The 17912-nt window shown below is 33.6% G+C and overlaps 3 protein-coding genes and 1 non-coding gene across 4 annotated transcripts; 2 read left to right on the top strand and 2 right to left on the bottom strand.

Moving 5' to 3' along the window:
* Positions 1–6489: 6489 nt before the first annotated feature.
* LOC133701846 (receptor-like protein EIX2) lies at positions 6490–9876 on the top strand. The gene has a single exon (XM_062125982.1). The coding sequence runs from the start codon at positions 6590–6592 to the stop codon at positions 9674–9676; it is 3087 nt and encodes a 1028-aa protein (XP_061981966.1). The 5' UTR covers positions 6490–6589; the 3' UTR covers positions 9677–9876.
* Positions 9877–11449: 1573 nt separating this feature from the next.
* Positions 11450–12907, top strand: LOC133677303 (F-box protein CPR1-like). Its single transcript, XM_062099293.1, has 4 exons — positions 11450–11742; positions 11829–12295; positions 12401–12519; positions 12617–12907. Exons 1-4 carry the CDS (start codon positions 11450–11452, stop codon positions 12905–12907), a joined length of 1170 nt encoding a protein of 389 aa, XP_061955277.1.
* A 720-nt stretch (positions 12908–13627) lies between these two features.
* LOC133669633 (polyubiquitin-like) lies at positions 13628–15689 on the bottom strand. Its single transcript, XM_062089850.1, has 2 exons — positions 15599–15689; positions 13628–14997 (listed from the first exon to the last, which is right to left on the bottom strand). Exon 2 carries the CDS (start codon positions 14995–14997, stop codon positions 13852–13854), a length of 1146 nt encoding a protein of 381 aa, XP_061945834.1. The 5' UTR covers positions 15599–15689; the 3' UTR covers positions 13628–13851.
* A 2149-nt stretch (positions 15690–17838) lies between these two features.
* On the bottom strand, positions 17839–17912 carry TRNAR-UCG (transfer RNA arginine (anticodon UCG)). Its single transcript has one exon. It is a non-coding gene; the product is annotated as a tRNA-Arg (tRNA).

The following is a 17912-nucleotide window of genomic DNA, read 5'->3' as shown; positions in this document are numbered from 1 at the left end:
GTGAAATACTATGCTATTGAGATGCTCTGATTTTTTGGCAGCTTTGACATGAATTATCAGTAGAACATCAACCGTTTCGCCATGGTTTCCAGTTTTCCAAGTTGCATCCAACTTCGCATTTTCACAGTTTTAACTTAATTGTTAGTTATTTCAGAAGTTCAGAAATAACAACTGCAACAGTAAGATAGTTCAAAACACATTGCAGATGCTGAGGTCTGCAGTCAATGTTCACACCCATTCAATGTCTAGGGTGTTCAAACTTCCATTTTTTTCCCCTTCTCGTCGACCATTCAGTTGGAATTTCATAACTCATAATCAAGAGCACAAACACGACTATCTCCGTGCATGTTTTCTCAACGCGCATGTCAATGTACATGATGTTACGTTGATTCATACTTGAGCGCTTGTTTGGCACCTCCAAATAATTCATTTTCCTTGGAGTTTCTGTAGTAAATAAACTTGTATCCTAACACAAAGCATTCTATGTAGATGTTTATCTTGCTGGGACTGTGATGCTAATATTTGGCACGGGCTTATACGGATTATTCATCTTCAATGTGCCTCCTGATGTTCCTGCTAGTGTCTATCATGCTCTAAAAGGTTCGTCCTTGTTTGGAATGTTTGCCTTGAAGGTAAACATATAAACTAGCTAAAACATTTTCTTATTCTCTTGCCAAGGTCTCTGACAGCAAGTGAAGTGAAATTAACAAAGGTAAGAGAAGAGGTGAAACTGGATAAGCGACAAGCAGATAATTAAGTGCAACTCAGTTAAAAATGGAAGCTTATCTAGTGCCCCTTCCCATCCTAATCCTACTGCTGAAAGGTTTGCTCCTGTCATTTCTAAATATTTCAGTGACACAAGACCAGTCACCCATTCAAGACTGTTAACGGTTAAACCAAGAGAGTTTGAAGAGACATCAAGAACCTGCAAGTTGGAGAGGTTTCCAAAATTTGGAGGGAATGCACCACTAAATCCTGCATTTGATAGGTTTAGATATTGTAAATTCTAAAAAGTGGAAATGAGATCAGGAATTGTGCCATTGAATGTGTTGATGAAGCTCAAGTCCAGATGTTTCAAGGACTTGAGTTGTCAGTGAAAGGTCTAATCTCCCCACTGAAGCCCTCAGATCCATACCCGCCCCAAAAACCATAACTTAGGTTGTGGAGATCAACCATAACAACAGCTCCTGTCCTATTGTCGCAAGCTATTCCCCACCACTGACAGCAATTGCTTCCTTTCCATGACGACAGTACTTAGCCAGTGCTCAGGATCGTCAGGACCCGTTTTGAAATCCATAAGAGCTTCTCTATCAGATCTTTTGCAGTTCATCGTTTGTGCATTTCCATGACAAACAAATGCTCTTGTTGTTAAGAAGATGTGAAGCAATGAAATGCTAGAAACTTAAAAGTTCTACATAAATCGAAAACAGTCCTTTTGAACCAATGCAAAAGTCCATGAACGATGATATTACAAATTATACGAATTCTATTTGAGTGAACTGCAAGGAAGTTTCATTTTCTTCAGAAATTTTAAATTCTAACCTTTCATTATTAAGAAAAACAATAGGAAACGAAAGGTTATTAATTGTTAAAAACCATTGACTCCAACAACAGATGGTATCTGTCTTACTGAATTATTTACCACGTAGAAAGTGTGATCCTTCCTCGGTTTCACCGAAGACGACATTGTTGCTTACATGCAGTGTTGAAATTCTGACACAGTACCGTTCCAAAATCTCCATCAGGTGGAAACCTGGAAGAACAAGTCATGGCAATGATATCTATCACTAAATTTACACGGCGTGTTCTCGCTGGTTTAAAAGCACGGGAGAGATCATGGCCAGTCTACATCATGGATGACTGGGTCAACTAGTGGCGACTTTATCAACATTGTTAGGTAAAATTTCATTATTGTTGATTGAATCAATATGTTGAGTTGGCTTAAGAAAATGACCGGCCGGAAGTATTTTACAACAAAAGTCATGACCAGTGAACATCTATGTATGCATTAACATTCCTTTCAATTAGCTGAGAATAAGATAACTGCCTCTTAATTGACAGATCCATTTTGTTTAAGGTCAGAGATGAAAGATGTGTTTAAGGGTGCAGCTGAATCGCGTTTTTAAAATGTTTTGAAATTTTTTTAATATTAAATTAATTAAAAAATAAACTTTTTAATTTTTCAATTTTGTGGAAATGGGATCTCTTCCTCATTTCATCTCCTTGTCGCATAATAACTTGACAGGAACACCACCACTTTAGACATGATGAGTCAACGGAAGAAATTAGAAATAAAAACAACCATAATAGCGATAACAATCAATACAGGATTACACAGACATGGAGAAGAAAACAATTAGACCAGGTTCGCTAACGTTGATCCCACTTGTCCTAATCACAGAATATATATTGAATGACAACGCCGAAGAACTTCAAACGGAACATGGGGATCAGGACAAAGGCTTCGTTGAATAACTATTTTATCTTCACTCATTCATTAAATCTTGTTTTTAATCAAAAGAAACCTTAATCATGTCCACAGATGTCATGATCTGATTTTCAAATTCATGATCAGTATATAGATAAGATGTTTTTTCAAGTTTTTATACCTATACAAATCTAAATTTATTCATAATTTTTTTTTATATAAACAAAATAAATTTCTCCGACATGATAATATAATTAATTCTATAATATAAATTGATTATTTTAATAAAAAAATTAATATAAATATTATAATTTAAAAGTACTAACTAGACATAAAAAAAATATTAATTAAAAAAAAACAGGTTTTGAAGGTCCAATAAAAATAATCTCCTAACAAATTATAAGTCTAAAATAGATAAATAAAGAGAGAATATGTTCAACAACTCAGTGAGTAGATAATGTTTAATATACGTACACGAGGTAATACAACAATGAGAAAAACACATATAAAAAAATAAATATAGCTTTAAGTTCTTACAAGAAAGTTTCTAAAATAAGCCATAACAAGAATATCACCGAGTAAAACTTGTCAGAAAATCAAAATATAATGAGCATGACGCTCGGTGACTCCCCCGACCAACTAGGGTTCATATACGATGTGCACAAATAATAACACTACCCTGTTAGCATGAGTATTTTAGCTGATATACCATATATTCATATCATAATCAAACAAACAGAATTATATGTCAAGACTCAACTCATACAATTAATCAAATGAGAAACTTTCAATTCAGAAGTCAATTCATAAATATATATTTATTCATATCAAGAATTTAGTCTCAACAATTGATCATGCTTTATCATAGATAAAAGATAATAAGTGATATGTGAATTACCAAGAAACATGATCAATTTTATATTAACAATTTGAATATTTATACTACTCCTCTAGCATATGAAATATTATCCACTCACCTAACTCAAAAATAGAATAAGCACAAAAGTAGATGTCCAAGGAAATCATAATGATGCACAATAGGTAGGGTGTCAAGAGTATCTAAATATAAAAGAAGACATATTAAAAAACAACTCGAAAAGAACATACAAACTATTTAATACACTTAACTTAGGATCTAACCCATAAACCTATATGTTTAGGAATAAAACGTAACTATAAACTGGAATTGGTCCACCTGATTGATCCCAAATATAACATAAATTAATCAAACCTAAAAGAATTATCTAACCTCACTATTAGGTCAACCGACTCAACCCAACTGGTCGATCGAAATCATCTAGGACAAACAAATCGACCAAAATTTATCAACTGGTCGACCGTAATACAACACACCAACCGTTCTACCAGTTCTATCCAATCAATAGATCGATATCTAACTGGCCAAACGGTTGACCGGTTCATCATAATTCTAGATTCTCAATCACCAGTCTCTCAATAATGACAAATTTCAAAACATAATTTAACTAACACCTCAAAACCCAACATAATCAGCTCATAACAATTTAATTAACACATCATATTATAATCAATTCATCAATTAACTTAAAACATAAACTTAAAAACCCTTAAGCCTCAACAATTTCAAAATCTTAACCAATAACATCAATTATACACATTCAAACTTAAATCTTACCTTAATAACATAGTTCCCTAATCCTTCTTTCTTTTCTCTTCTTCTCCTTTTTTCTCTCCTGCCAATTCTCTCTCTAAAATATTCAGATTTCTCTTTTTTTTTTTACTTCCTATTAGTCATGACCCGAATCCCGAGTCCATAATCGGCAACGCTGAAGTGGTGTCGTAAGGACACTTCACCTACGCTAAACCTCATAACAAACATATCAAAAGAACAAGTTATTTAAAAATACACAATATTTCACAATCTTCTAAAATATTATATTATTCAAACTATGAAACCAAATGATAGTTCAAAACTTCTCATCAGTAATTAAAACAAAAACAATAATCCATAATACTTATTACATTGTTAAAATCTAAACTTAATTAAAACAGGGTAATATTGGAGCATTTAAAACATCGAATAAAAAATAAAAGAAAACCTTGTGAAACAAACAAGACATACTAACCAAAATTGAAGAAACAAGAACACTTAACAAAGTCCACCTGCTAACAAAAACTAAGAACTTGAAATAATATAAAAAATGAGGGGTGAGTTCAACTAACTCAATGATAAAATAACATTTAATATACATTTAAGATATTAATAATTTACAAGTCAATTTATCTTGATATACGTATACATACTAAGCATATTATCATAAAATGGTGGAATACATGTCAGAGATCAGGTGACACCGAAAGGTGACTGGATGATACTCGAAGGTGACTACCGTGAGAGGACTAGTTGCCACATGCTGATGCCTCTCTTACCAGCTAAGTATACATAATATTATGTGCACATAGACCAACTACTCTCTGTTAGCATGAAATTACTGACAAGTTCTATATCAAGACATAATATATATTCACATAATCATCAAAGTAATGTATATCATATCGAATAAAATTTAGTTTAACAGAATCCAAGTGCAAATTTAAGAATAGATAAGTACTTGAAAAATAAAGCAACAAATATAAATATTCAATAAATTAACTAGTCATACTCATCATATAATCATCATATATATTTATTTATATTACATGCATATTAAAGATTATCCTACTCACCTGAAAAATATAGAAGTAAAAGAAATATCAAATGAAAGACTCGAAAATCTTATAGAAGATTGTTATATATACTTACAACGAATATACAAAATATACTAAAAAAAACAACTTAAAACAACACAAATAAAAGACTCCAATGCATAAAAGAAAACTAGATTTAGTCTCTTAAGTTTAAGAACCAAAATGATAATTTTTAGAAATAAAAAATGAAAACATGATTTTACCAGAATTGGATGACCAAATTGTAAATATAAGAAATACATAACCATACTAAAATTTCACCCATAATTCATCCTCAATTTTGTCCAGAATCTCAATCTACATTCCAGAGATCAAATTGTAATTTTTTCAAAGTTCAGGGACTAAACTATAAATATCTAAAATAAAGAGACTAAACTGAAAATTACACAAATAAATTATCAAACTAAAATTCATCATCCTTAAACTTATAAGAAAACTGCTCAGAATTCCAAAATACGTTGCAGTGATCAAATAATAATTTTTCAAAGTTTATGGACTAAACTGTAATTTTCATAAATCTAAAACTATAATAAAATTCTGTTATTTTCAACTTCAAGACCATTCTGTCCAGATTTTCCAGCAAAGTTGAAACAAATTTCTAAACCCATAACAAATCAATTCATAAATTCTTATTTCTAATAACACACCCAAAATCAATTACTTAACATTATACCTATAATAATTATGAATCAATCTTAATAACATAAACTTCAAATCTTTATAAACCCCAATATCTTCTTTGATCCTTCCATAAACAACTCGAAAATAAAAAATAATATAGGAGAGAAACATTCACTTGTTACTTTCATTTTTTTTGAACCCAAAAAATTTAAGATCAAAAACTAAAATTCTTAGTTTGATGAGAAGAGGGTCACAACAACCATAAGAATTGAAAAAGAAAAAACAATTATCTTATAACTTTTTCTTATATAATTAGGTTAATTTAGATTGGATTTAGACTTGAAATTGAGTATAAGTTAAAAGTTCGAATCTTACACTGTTTATACTTAACAAAGTATTTATTTACATGTAATTCTAAGTCTTCAAGTGTATTGTTGCATTTTCGTATTAATTCTTTCCCTTTATTTTTCAGAACATCACAACAAATCTTGCTATAATGTCAAACAAGATTGGTTCTTTAACTTAGCCTGTTTTTTTTTTGCATTTTATAATAGCAGCTGCCAGCTGCGTGCCTTGTATTTTCAATTGCCTTAACTTTCAACTCCCCTACCCCGAATTTTTATATGCATAAACGTAATAAAATATTTGCAGCTCTTCGACTTTCTACACCTCTAAATTCCTGTATTTTCCTTCCTTTCTTCTCCCATGAAAGTCAAACTTTGACTACGCGAAAGAAACTGGAGGCTACCTTTTATATAACAGTTTCTTGTATGCATTAATCCACAGCTTGAGATTTAAAAGTTAAAACTAATAATGGGGAAAGTTTCGATTCTTGGTTTGGTTCTTGCAGTTCTAGGTGTCCTGGCTGGAGAATTTGGTTGTAATGGAGACACCCTTTACATAAATTGTTCTCTGTCTGACCTAAAAGCTCTTACAGACTTCAAACATGGACTTGAAGATCCTGAGAACAGGCTCTCGTCGTGGAAAGGGACAAACTGTTGTCAGTGGAGGGGAATCAGCTGTGACAATACTAATGGAGCTGTCATTTCCGTTGATCTCCACAACCCATATCCTGTAAGTTCTGCTGAATCTTCAAGCAGGTATGGGTATTGGAACTTGAGTGGGGAGATTAGACCTTCATTGCTAAAACTCAAGTCGTTACAGCACTTAGATTTGAGTCTCAACACATTTAATAATATCCCAATTCCTACATTCTTAGGATCCATGAGAAGTTTGAGATATTTAAATCTGTCAGAGGCTGGGTTTAGTGGTGCAGTTCCTTTAAATTTAGGAAACCTTTCTAGCTTGGAGTTTCTTGATGTTTCTTCTCCATTTTCAGGTCTAGCTGTTAGTAGTCTTGAGTGGGTCAGGGGTCTTGTCTCACTGAAACATCTAGCCATAAATGGAGTTGACCTTTCCATGGTAGGATCCAATTGGCTTGGGGTATTAAACATGCTTCCACATCTGGCTGAAATTCATCTCTCAGGTTGTGGTCTATCTGGTTCCGTTCTATCTCATAGCTCTGTAAATTTTACTTCTCTTTCTGTGATAGACCTTAGTCTGAACCACTTTGATTCAATTTTCCCTGACTGGCTCGTAAATATTAGCAGCCTATCCTACGTTGATTTAAGCAATTGTGGTTTGTATGGTAGGATACCCCTTGGTTTTAGTGAGCTACCACGTCTTCAGTACTTGAGTCTTGCTATGAACGATGATCTTTCTGCAAGTTGCTCTCAGTTGTTTCAAGGAAGTTGGAAAAAAATAGAGGTTCTCAGTTTGGCTGCAAATAAACTGCACGGTAAACTTCCCTCTTCCATAGGAAATATGTCATCTCTCACTAACTTTGATTTATCTTCCAATTCTGTCGAGGGTGGGATTCCTAGCTCTATTGGCAAACTTTGCAACTTGAAAATTTTCGATTTATCTGGAAACAACTTGACAGGTAGTTTGCCTGAAGTCCTTGAAAGGACTAGCTGTGTTTCAAACAATCCCATGCCTAGTTTAATAAACTTGAGACTAGGTGTCAATCATCTAGTGGGGAATTTGCCAGCTTGGTTAGGCGAGCTTGAAAATCTTGCAGAACTTACTCTGGACTATAACATGATTCAAGGGCCAATTCCTGCTTCTTTAGGCAACTTACATAACCTGACTATTTTGGGACTCGCGGGGAATCAACTAAATGGAAGTCTCCCTGATAGTTTTGGACAGCTTTCTCAATTGTGGAGCTTGGATGTCTCTTTTAATCATCTCTCAGGTTTTATCACTGAATTGCATTTCTCAAGGCTTCATAAACTAAAGTTCTTGCATTTGTCTTCCAATTCATTCAGTTTCAATGTCAGCTCCAATTGGATACCTCCATTTCAGCTCCGAAATCTTGATCTTGGTTCCTGTCATTTGGGTCCTTCTTTTCCAGCTTGGCTTAGAACTCAGAAGGAAGTGGGATTTCTAGATTTCTCGAACGCTAGCATCTCAGATACTATACCCAACTGGTTTTGGGAAATATCCTCCAACCTATCACTGCTAAATGTTTCTTTCAATCAGTTACAGGGCCTTCTACCAAATCCATTAAGTGTAGCTCCCTTTGCAGATGTTGATTTCAGCTCCAACCTTTTGGAAGGACCTATTCCACTTCCCACTGTGGGGATTGAATCGCTAGACCTCTCTAATAATCACTTTTCAGGTTCTATTCCACAGAACATAACTGAATCCATGCCAGACCTGATCTTTCTTTCTCTTTCGAATAACCAATTGACAGGAGCTATCCCAGCTTCAATAGGAGATATGTTGATTCTTCAAGTCATTGACCTCTCAAACAACAGCTTAGAACGCAACATCCCTTCAAGTATAGGGAATTCTTCTTTTTTAAAGGCTCTAGACCTTAGTCACAACAATCTATCCGGGGTGATTCCAGAACTTTTAGGTCAATTAAATCAGCTTCAGTCAATTCACCTGAGCAACAATAATCTCACAGGAAAACTTCCATCATCTTTGCAAAATTTATCGAGCTTGGAAACATTGGATCTCGGAAACAACAGACTATCAGGTAACATTCCACTGTGGATTGGAGGTGGCTTTCCACAACTTAGAATACTCAGCCTAAGGTCAAATGCATTTTCTGGTGAAATTCCATCCAACCTGGCAAACTTGAGCTCGCTGCAAGTCCTTGACCTTGCAGATAACAAGTTGACTGGTGCCATTCCAGAAACTTTGGGAGATTTTAAAGCCATGTCGAAGGAGCAATACGTAAACCAATATCTACTCTATGGGAAATACAGAGGTCTGTACTATGGAGAGAGATTTGTGATGAACATAAAAGGTGGTCCTCAAAAATACACCAAAACTCTTTCCCTAGTCACTAGCATAGACCTTTCCATCAACAGCTTAAATGGAGAATTCCCTGATCAAATCACAAAGTTGGTTGGTTTAGTGACTTTGAACTTGTCAAAAAACCAGGTCAGCGGCCATGTTCCTGATAACATTTCAAGTTTGCGCCAACTATCATCTCTTGACCTCTCAAGTAACAGACTTTCAGGTGCAATTCCTTCCAGCTTGCCAGCATTATCATTTTTAAGCTACCTGAACCTGTCCAACAATAATTTATCTGGCACGATCCCGTATAGAGGGCAGATGACAACTTTTGAAGCATCCTCTTTTTCTGGGAATCCCGGTCTTTGCGGACCTCCACTGGTCCTCCAGTGCCAAGGTGATGATTCAGGTAAAGGAGGGACTAGTACTATAGAAGACAGTGATGATGGCTTCATTGACAGTTGGTTTTACTTGAGTATTGGACTGGGATTTGCAGCTGGTATTCTGGTTCCTATGCTTTTATTTGCAATCAAGAAACCATGGAGAGTTTCCTACTTTGGTTTTGTGGACAAAATCGTTGACCGAGCATTGTGAGTTCAAGACTAAACAGCTATACATACTAGAAATCAACAGAGCCCCAAAGCACACTCTTCTCCGTTTAATTTCATTTTAACTTGCATGTACAAATCGTAGATGGAATGTTGATTGCTGTTTTTGTGTCGTGAAAGGAATTTGTGAGAAAGGACATTGCTTCTGTTTTGAGATTACTTTACTTGTTTACTGATTTCCTGAAATTTGCATGCCTGTGAATTGTGATGCTGACAAAATCTATTTTCCATAGCAGGCAACATAACTTATCAAAGGCTCCACGCTAATGCACTGCTAGAAATGCGTGAACTGATGAAAGTTATATATATTCTGACATTTTTATAGTATGTACTGGTTTTTATTAGGATTAAATATAATATCTTGAGTAAAGTTAAATAATGTTTAGTTAGTGTTTCGGTATAAGAAAAATATAAATAATAGAAATAAAAATATATTTGATTAAAAAGATAGGGATATGATATAAAAATAAATATGTTTTTTAGACTAATTTTAAAGTGAGTTTATGTAGTTTTGAAAATAAAAATACAAAGAGTATATGTCTTCAAAAATAATATTTTTTATTTTTTATTTATAAAATATTCTTGAAAAAACTTTTAATTCCAAACTTATCCAATTAAAGCATGTAAAAATAAAAGTGATTATTATTATAATTTTAAAATTCAAAGATGACTCGAGACAAGACTTAACTAAAACAAAAAAAAATCTATTTTTTTAATATTTAAATTTAACAATAATACATATTAATAGTAAAATATCTATTTTAATATTTTATTATATCTCGTATACAATTAATCAACTAAAACACAAAAGCAATCATTTTGTTGTTCATCACTGTCAAATAGTAATAGCAACCACAAACAATTCATGCTACTATTAAATTTTTTTAAATGGAAGAAATTGTTTTTCTAGAAAATTCAAATATTTTTTTTTATTAAAATTTAATATGGTTTGTATGTTTTGAATTATTTTGATGTACTAATATTAAAAATAATTTTTAAAAAATAAAAAAAATTATTTACATATATTTTAATACAAAAAATTATATAAAAAATAACCAAGAAAAATAACCGATAATACATCGTAAAATATACTCAAGAAGCTGCCGATGGAGCCGATGAAACACACCTTCTTTTAACATGAGGCCAACCACAAATAAAACTTGTAGAACAAAGGTATGGAATTTAGGTTTGGCAAAGGCCCAAGCCTTCAATGTAATATATATATATATATATATATATATATATATATATATATATATATATATATATATATATTAAGAGAAATAATAGGTTGAAAAGATTTGATACACTTGAATTTCCGCTCAAGTAAATCCAATAATAATTCTTTGATATATATTCCATAAGAAGATAGTATCGAATTAACTTGTATATCAAATTGAGATTTCTAGCTGGTACTCTCATTTGTGCGCTAAAACTAGCAATCAGGAAAGCTTGAATGATGCCTGCTGTATTTTTATTTTTGTGGATAAAATCACTGACTGATTTGTTGTTGAGGAACATAACAGCTGTGCAAAAAGAAATCAGCAAAGCTGTGCCGCCAATCAACCCTTTGTTTCCAAACAATAAACGCAGAAACAAAGAGCAACAGGCCCAGCTTGTAGGCTGAAAAAATGAGGACCAAGCTCAACAAGAAAGAGCAGATGGGCAGCGAGTCCCCTCAGACGATGATAAGAATCACCATCCTTGCAAGATCGGTATTTTGGAGGATTTCGGATTCAGAAAGTTAACACGACAGAAAATGTCGTATTTTCTCCCACAAGACATGTTGACAGGCATCCTTGCAAGATTGCCGTTTAAGACAATATTGCAATGCAGGTGCGTTTCAAAAACATGGTACTCTTTAATATCAAGATCTACTTTCGCCACTCATCACCTCAACAAAACCACCAAGACCAAGAACAGTGACATCCTTCTATTTAGGTATTGCTCTAGGGAATCAAATGGGGAAATAGAGCATTATTTCTTATACCCAGATGAGGGTTTTCCTGATAACCATCTAGAGGAACTTGATTGCCCATTTAAAAGCACATGGTATGGCTACAGTAATATAGTTGGTTCATGTGATGGAGTATTTTGTCTAGTTGATTATGGTTTTGGTTATAAACTTATAATGATAGGGCTGCTCTGTGGAATCCCAGTATTAGAAAGACTGTAAGTATTCCTAGGCCAAATGTTACTTTCACGTCACATGGATCCTTTGTGCACTCTCTCGGGTTTGGGTTTGATTCCATCAGTAATGACTATAAGTTGGTGAGAGTAGTCTATTTGCAAGATTGTAGTTTTGGCTTTGATGAGGTTCCTCCGATGGTTGAGGTTTACACAATGAGAAGAGGGTGTTGGGGAATGATTACCAATGATCTAAAGTATGTTATCAGGGAGCAATCGGCATGTGCTTTTTTGAATGGAGCTTGTCATTGGATTGGATATAATTCACTGGAGAGGGATGAGCCACGCCATGCAACTGTTGCCTTTAATTTGGGGAATGAGGTATTTGTGCAAATGACAGTTCCAGATTGTTTGGTATGGGATGATTTTATCGATATATCTCTTACAGTCTTTGATGGAATGCTATCACTGGTTCCATGTAAGAAATGGTTGTGGGAAGAGACTTCTTGTTCTGTCTGAGTAATGAAAGAGTATGGTGTTGGGGAATCTTGGACCAAGCTTTTCAATATTGAACATTTGGAAGGGATACAAAGGTTAGTTGCATTTAGAGAAAATAATGAGGTTCTGTTGCCTGGGGAAGATGGCGAGCTGATTTCATATGACCCAAATACCAATAATTGGGATTGCAAACTATTTGGTGATGTAGACTCGTTCTATTTGGATACTTTTGTGGAAAGTCTTGTTTTACTGAGTGAAGCAGATAGGGTCTTAGTTGAGAATACTTCTGGCAATGGAGAAGGAGAATATTGAAGGGAATAAAAACAGGGAGGGCCCTCTGACAGTGGATGAAGAAAAAATAGTGCTTCCTGCAGATGCCTCCGGTGATCATTCCATAATTGGAATTGAAGAAGCCAGCGGTGCGTCAAGGGACCATGAGGATGGAGCAGACAAGAAGAATAAAGAGATTGCACCTTTACTAGATGGAGTAAATGAAGAGCATGCTTCTGGAGTCTGGTTCTGCATGACACATTGTTCAAAACTAAACATGTCAAGCATCAATGGAGCATTTTTCCATTTGGTGCCAGTGTAGACAAGAGGAAGAATAACGCCATTTGAGTCTGTTTCTTTAGCTCTTGGCTGAATGTTATCTCCAATTTGTTCTTATATTTTATATTTCTTAGTGATTCAAGGCCTTGGATGAAATGTGTATTGTTTTTGTCTTAGACATGCAAATTATATTACCTTTGATGCCAAACGATATCATATTGAATTCATTGGTCCAATACATAAATTTGAGCTCCTGTTATTTTCTTAGTTCTGGCAGTAACTTTCTTGGAAAATCTTCTCACATGTCAGTTGATTTTATTTCCAGGTTGAGGGAACCGGTGCAGAGCAACTCTGTTTTTGAATCTTGAATATTTTTTTGGATAATAAATGCAATATTCCTTTTCTAGCTAGTTGATTTATTATTTGTATTTTTCCTTCTCAAAAAATTGTGATTAACGCACTTATTTTTTTAATCTTGAAGCATTTTCTTTGTATAATTTTTTTAGCTAGCTGGGTTGTAGGATTTTCTTTTTATGAACGAACTATCATGGTCTTTTAATTAATAAATGTGTGCGTGGAAAAAAAACCATTAATTTATAATATTTATTTCAAGACAAACAGGGAACATGATGAAAGCGTAGAAGGGCTCATGGTACTTTTCAAATTTCTATTTGATTCGAGATTTTATGCAATCAGATGTAGTCAGTCATCATGAGAATTCACACTCTACTGTCATGGGATGTTAAACGTGCCAGGAGCGAGAGAAAAAAAGCCTCTGACGAGCATATAGAGAATTGGTTCGCATACAGAAATTTATTGCAGCAAATCAAAGATGTGACATAAAATGACCAGAAGACCATTTCAAGATTCAACATATCAAACCAAACCAAAATGCAAACTTAAAAGTTGTTCAGCAATCTTACTTGAAACCATCCAACAATGGCCAGTAAACACGAACCAGACTTCAAAGCATATAACATCGAATGCTTAATAACCACCACGAAGGCGAAGGACAAGGTGCAGAGTCGACTCCTTCTGGATATTGTAATCTGCCAAAGTTCGTCCATCCTCCAGCTGCTTTCCAGCAAAGATCAACCTTTGCTGGTCTGGTGGGATACCCTCCTTATCCTGAATTTTGGCCTTGACATTGTCAATGGTATCAGAGCTCTCGACTTCCAAGGTAATGGTTTTTCCAGTGAGTGTCTTGACAAAAATCTGCATACCGCCTCTCAATCGAAGCACCAAGTGGAGGGTGGATTCCTTCTGAATGTTGTAGTCAGCAAGGGTACGTCCATCCTCAAGTTGTTTACCAGCAAAAATAAGCCTCTGTTGGTCTGGTGGGATTCCTTCCTTATCCTGGATTTTAGCCTTGACATTGTCAATGGTGTCAGAGCTCTCGACCTCCAACGTGATGGTCTTCCCAGTCAAAGTCTTTACAAAAATTTGCATACCACCTCTAAGTCGAAGCACCAGGTGGAGTGTGGATTCCTTTTGAATGTTGTAGTCAGCTAGAGTGCGTCCATCTTCCAGTTGCTTGCCAGCAAAGATGAGCCTCTGTTGGTCTGGGGGGATGCCCTCCTTGTCCTGGATTTTAGCTTTCACGTTATCAATAGTGTCAGAGCTCTCAACCTCCAAGGTGATGGTCTTTCCAGTCAAAGTCTTAACAAAGATCTGCATGCCACCTCGAAGTCGGAGCACCAAGTGTAGGGTGGACTCCTTCTGGATGTTATAGTCGGCAAGGGTGCGACCGTCCTCAAGTTGCTTCCCAGCAAAAATGAGCCTCTGCTGGTCTGGAGGGATGCCTTCTTTATCTTGGATCTTGGCCTTGACATTGTCAATTGTGTCCGAGCTCTCCACTTCCAAGGTAATTGTCTTGCCAGTGAGAGTCTTTACAAAGATCTGCATGCCACCTCTGAGACGAAGCACTAGGTGGAGGGTGGACTCTTTCTGAATGTTATAATCAGCAAGAGTGCGTCCATCCTCAAGTTGTTTGCCAGCAAAAATCAACCTTTGCTGATCTGGGGGGATCCCTTCCTTATCCTGGATCTTAGCTTTGACATTATCAATGGTGTCTGAGCTTTCAACCTCAAGAGTGATGGTCTTACCAGTAAGAGTTTTCACAAAGATTTGCATCTGCTCATATAACAAACACAAGACATGATCAGAACAGTCCAAAAGTTTATCCACGGCAATCAACCTCAATTAATCACAATATAGAAATATCCACCAAACAGATCCTCTAGCTCAATAAAGAATAAGAGACCTGAGCAAATTCCATTAGAATATAGGGATAAAAACATCTAAATTTACAACAAATGATCACGTAATATCAGAAAACAAACAAAACCCTAAATCAAACTAACATGATAAAAAACACAGTAACACGGGGAAAGAGGAACGTATACCAAGAAAAAAAATCACAGTTAATGAAGGTTCTCAGACCTTTAAAATAGATACTCCAACTATTTCAGTCAAAGAACAAGACGCAGTTATACATAATTACGATCTCTGTATTAACAAAACCCTGATGAATTCAAGCACTTGTGAGAATCCTAAAAATTCTATCAATTCCAATCAAATCCATAAGGAACCAATCAAAATCAATCACCCAGAACGACACAAAGAAACCCTAATTTAAGAATCAAGAGAGAAAACTCATAAACAAATCAAAGACAGCAATTAATCAATAAATAAAGTAATAACTAAAAACGAAATGAAGCTGAATCGTACATACCTTGACAGAGAGAGAGAGATTGATTTGTTAGAGAGAGATCGAGAGATTTGTTAATTAGGGATTTTGATTGAACGATTGCTTGTGACAAGAATGTGAGCTCTATTTATAGGAGGAATTAGAGCACGGAGTTACGAGACTGCCCTGGAGGTTTGGAAAGAAGCAAGCCACGGTTTTTTATCGCGCGTGAGGACACGCGCTAAAACATATGGCCGGCGCAGTTTCTTTTTATAAATTTTTATTTTTATGTTAATTTTTATATTTTAAAAGTATTTTTTAAAAAAATATGTTTTTATGTAATATCAAAAATAATTTTTTAAAAATAAAAAATATATTATTTTAATATATTTTTAAATAAAAAATATTTTAAAAAATAACCAAAAGACTCCCAACCCCCAACTTTTTTTGAAATACTTTAAAAAAAAAACGAAATATACTGCTATTTTTTATTTCAAAGCCAGTGGTGCTTGTGCTTTGCTTTATTTTAGGGTTTGTCGCTCACCCAACCCAGTATTGTCTTGAATTGAAATATTAAAATTAAAGATGATAGTTTAATCTTAGTGGATAGATTTGAATTAATTCAAATATGTGAAGTTTTTTATATATATAATTATTCCATTTTAATAATAAATAAAATATAAAAATTATAATTCAAAATTCAATCCAAACCAAATTTTGGTATCTTAATATTAATATAATATACGCACACACGTGTACAACCCTCCCATATATATATATATATATATATATATATATATATATATATATTATTGCAGACTGTTTTTTTCCAGAACCATCTATTTCGATAATAAGGCAACATGTCTTTTTAAGCTGATGTCGATGACGCAACTATTGTGAAAATTGAGCGCAACAAAAAAGTGCTGAGGTCAGCAAATACATAAGTGTCCTATATTTGGTTTGCGTAAATATGTGTTATCAGATTTTTGGATCCATGAATCTCTCTATTTTTACTTTTTTGGGTTTGCGGCTCAAATAAACAGTTGGTATAATTTTATTTTTTATATCAATTTAATATTCTGATGCTAATCAAATTTTTAATATATTTTTTTAAAAAACATTTTATAAAATAACAGTAACATAAATACCCAGCAAACTGGGAATTGAGCTCACTCTTTTTTTTTTCTTTTTTTTTTTATTGGAAACGACCTTTATAAGTTTGACTAGCAGTAATTGTAGTTTAAAATATTTTTTATTTAAAAATATATTAAAATAATATTTTTTTATTTTAAAAAATTTACTTTTTAAATTATCATATCAAAATTATTTGAAAATATTAAAAAAATAATTATTTTTTTTAAAAATTAAGTTTGAAAGAAAAAGGTTTCAATCACGTTTCAAAGCAGGGCTTTAAAGTAAGGTTGTAAATTCCGTTTCGTTTCGTCCGGAATGGCCGAAACATTCCATACCAATTCAAAAAACGAAACAAAACGGAACAAATTTCATCTCATTTTAAATCTCGATCCGTTCCGGATTTTGCTGCTAAATTCCGCTCGGAACGTTCCTGTTTCATTCCACATGTTCCGTTCCGCTCTTGAAAAGTCATTGAATCAAATTGAACATTGTTCAATTTAATTAATTAAATCATCCAATTATAAAAAAGCTCTTTTTCATTACTATTTTCAATAACAATGATATTAATAATAATATTAAAAATTAATATTTTTATTTTCATTAACAATTATATTAATTTTTTAAAATTAGATTTATAACTAATATATATGGTTTATACTCATGTTGTTTTTTTCATGTTTATACTTTGTAGGAATTTAAGCAAAACAATGGATGTTTTAGATTCTATTAGCCTTGATAACATTGATCTAACTTTATATTTAAAATATTTGTGTTAAAACATTTTACTTTCATGATATTTTGTTTAAGTTGAATTACTTTAAGTTAAAGATCTATTTAATCTTAACTATTTAGAAATATTTTAAATTTTAAAATTATATTTGTTTGATATTATATTTGTATTGCATCATTTATAATTAATTTATCTTGAATTTGAATTATATTTGTTATATATATATATATATATAATACAATCTTAAAATAAAACAATAAAATACTTCAAAATTAAAATATTTCATTCTAATTAAAATAACAAAATACCTATCAAAATGAAATTGACAATCTTGCTTGGAAGGAGAAGGGCTGTCGGAAACAACTCAAAATTCGTGGTAATTAATGTGCGCATGCATTTCACTATAATTAAAAAAACTCTACGACCACAGTGGGAGTCGAACCCACGACCTTTTGATCCGAAGTCAAACGCGCTAATCCACTGCGCTATGCGGTC

The sequence above is a fragment of the Populus nigra genome, chromosome 1, assembly GCF_951802175.1.
Source record: "Populus nigra chromosome 1, ddPopNigr1.1, whole genome shotgun sequence".
NCBI classification, from domain to species: domain Eukaryota; kingdom Viridiplantae; phylum Streptophyta; class Magnoliopsida; order Malpighiales; family Salicaceae; genus Populus; species Populus nigra.
Note: the sequence above shows the minus strand (reverse complement) of the source record. Positions and strands in the feature narration are given on the sequence as shown.

Excerpts from the sequence above, each read along its gene's own strand:
- LOC133701846 (XM_062125982.1), top strand. The coding sequence starts at position 6,590 with ATGGGGAAAGTTTCGATTCTTGGTTTGGTTCTTGCAGTTCTAGGTGTC.
- LOC133677303 (XM_062099293.1), top strand. The coding sequence starts at position 11,450 with ATGTCGTATTTTCTCCCACAAGACATGTTGACAGGCATCCTTGCAAGA. Across the intron at positions 11,743-11,828 it reads TGCCCATTTAAAAGCACATG|GGCTGCTCTGTGGAATCCCA; the intron begins GTATGGCTACAG and ends TTATAATGATAG. Across the intron at positions 12,296-12,400 it reads AATGCTATCACTGGTTCCAT|GGATACAAAGGTTAGTTGCA; the intron begins GTAAGAAATGGT and ends AACATTTGGAAG.
- LOC133669633 (XM_062089850.1), bottom strand. The coding sequence starts at position 14,997 with ATGCAAATCTTTGTGAAAACTCTTACTGGTAAGACCATCACTCTTGAG.